Below are 2,607 nucleotides of genomic sequence, written 5' to 3'. Positions count from 1 at the left end.
ATATATATATATATATATATATATATATATATATATATATATATATATATATATATATATATATATATATATATATATATATATATATATATATATATATATATATATATATATATATATATATATATATATATATATATATATATATATATATATATATATATATATATATATAGCCACTGATCCACGCCTACAACAAGTACCCTAGAAAAGCTCCAAAAAAAGTATCAACCCCAATTGCAGTCACTATACAGTTATGTATGAAGCAACTACTACTTCCGTCGATGATAGTGCGTGTAGCAGCCTCGCATATCACCCGACAACCTGAACGCTCCGATATTTGCCTCTGTTCCAAACTCACAGTGCGACGCAGTGCATTGGACAAGGTCTTTACAGAGGTATCACAGACACAGGTACAGCCAATATTTACTCATATAATCATAGGACTTCCAGTTCTGAGGAAGGGAATTAGTGAGTATCGAGGAACCTCTCGCACCATACTACATGGACAAGCGTTTTAGCTATTTAACCATAGAGTTATCATCCCTAAGGGTATGGGTGAGTATCGACTACCCTATTGCAATATACGGTACGCCGTAGGCATGCACTCCAGCACTCCAGCCCTCCAGCCATCCCACACAGACCTACCCGACATACGGCACCGGCCTACTTGCAAAGACAAACGCCGCCAGAACCTGGTTGTACAGGTACAGAGCTACCAACCCCAATGTGACGAGTGCAAAGAACACTCGCGTGTTGCGCTGCCCCACACAGTTGTTCGTCCAGAAGCAGTGGTGGTCGTACTGGGCTACACACCGGTTGCAGAAACGGCAGTGCTTGGCTCTCGGGGGCTTTGCTATACAGCATGTCGTGCATGTGGCACCTGTGCGTATGGAAGTGAATGGGTGAGCAGAATCTATCTGTGTACGTGATTGTGGCAGTAAGTGGCTGAAATTAAGTTTGTACGTGGATAAAGAAGTTGGAGAACAAGCTTAAGCATGTACTATGTTTGAGCTATACACGATATTTACAGTGTGGTAAAGTCATCTCCAGGTAGGTGCTACTGCGGATACGTATCATCGCCGCGCGCTTAACGCTAACAGCTTATTTAAATTTTAAATCAATCGTTGGATTCGTAGGTGTGACAGAACCTTTTGGTCAGTCTAATGTGCGTCATTTAAAAATACACTTCTCAAAATACGTAAGCAATGCTTCCACAGAATGAAAACCTGACTGACGAACCCGTCAGGCACACGTTCACTCTACCAGACACACACACAATTACCCACTTAAACATCCTTGAAGGACCCTCTCACACTAAACAACACAATACTCACACATCATATTAGGGCAACTCTCACAAGCCATAACAAAGACACCACTCACTTTTCTCTCTCCGGTTGTGTCGTGAGTCTGCGGGCTCTCTCATATCCATGCCGATTAACCTGGCGCTATCCCCTGTCCTGTGCACATCACTACCCGCAGCAGCCCTGCCCTCACCACTCACAGGTGCAGGCAGTTCGGTTCCGTCTGTGGTGTGCAATACACCGGCATCTCGCGTGCGACACATGAAGTACAGTACCAGAGTGCCGCTTAAAGCAGCCCACGCCCCCCAGGTGTAGGTCTCCATACTGTCGTGGATGTACCGGTCACTGCGAACGTACTGGGTGTATATGATGGGATTGACCAGCAGAATGGACAGCAGGAAGTTGGCCTGCACGTGGTATGAGCGGAGAGATGTAGAGATGAAAATGTGTTAATACGGGATGATAGGTAACGCATAGAAAATAAGGCCTACATAGACGTTGTTAGATATGTACATTGGAGGGCTTAGACGTTGTCAGATGTGTACATTGGAGGGGACACTGCTGGACTGCCATCCCGAGAATAGGTTGAACTGAGAGCACATTCGCAAGACATATGCTCCAGTGTTTAGCAGGTACCTGATGACTATCGCACGATGAAACGGTTTGAGCGAGATCGTTAAGTGAGACGTACAATAACATGGGCTAACTCGAGGTCAACAACGAACCAAAATGTCACTGCTGTTGTCTCGGAAAGCTTATGTGATCATAGAATGAGTTTCAGGCAGAGATAGTACACTGGTACAGGCCGATACAAAGGACGCTGCAGGGACATCCATTTGCACCTAGAATGCGTGTTAGGAACAACACAGACACTCAAGTAAATATCCGTGGAAAACATTGTAACTATGACAAATGCGTATACGTTTTTACTCCCATGCATCAGAACTATTAGAAAAATCCAGAGGCAAGTTTAATAGACCAGAGTGTAACATCGAGGTAAATGTAGGATCGCTTTGGACGAAGCTTCAGTCATGCCACCTACAATAATACGTTTCAAATTTCGCCATACGTACAGTAGGTACATACATGTACACAGAGATGTGTCTATGAAAACGTCAAGTGGTGGGTGTACTCATGCGGAGGAGACCAGAGGGACACGCATCATGCACACAGAACAGACAACCAAAACATCTTTGCATTGGATTTCAGACGAATAATCTCAACATAGTTTGCAAACTAGCACACAACACAGAGGTAAGACAGGACAATACACACCAATCCAAACAAATAATTGCGAACA

At 43.6% G+C, this 2,607-nt stretch overlaps 1 protein-coding gene across 1 annotated transcript; it reads right to left on the bottom strand.

The window, feature by feature from the left end:
* Nucleotides 1-644: 644 nt before the first annotated feature.
* Nucleotides 645-883, bottom strand: SARC_14174 (hypothetical protein; the record flags this gene model as incomplete). The annotated part of the gene is made up of 1 exon (XM_014291693.1): nucleotides 645-883. A coding segment is annotated over one exon (239 nt), but the record flags the coding sequence as incomplete, so codon positions are not given.
* Nucleotides 884-2,607: the final 1,724 nt, after the last annotated feature.

Source organism: Sphaeroforma arctica, assembly GCF_001186125.1.
Source record: "Sphaeroforma arctica JP610 unplaced genomic scaffold supercont1.4248, whole genome shotgun sequence".
Taxonomy (NCBI): domain Eukaryota; class Ichthyosporea; order Ichthyophonida; genus Sphaeroforma; species Sphaeroforma arctica.
This window is presented reverse-complemented; position numbering and strand designations above follow the sequence as displayed.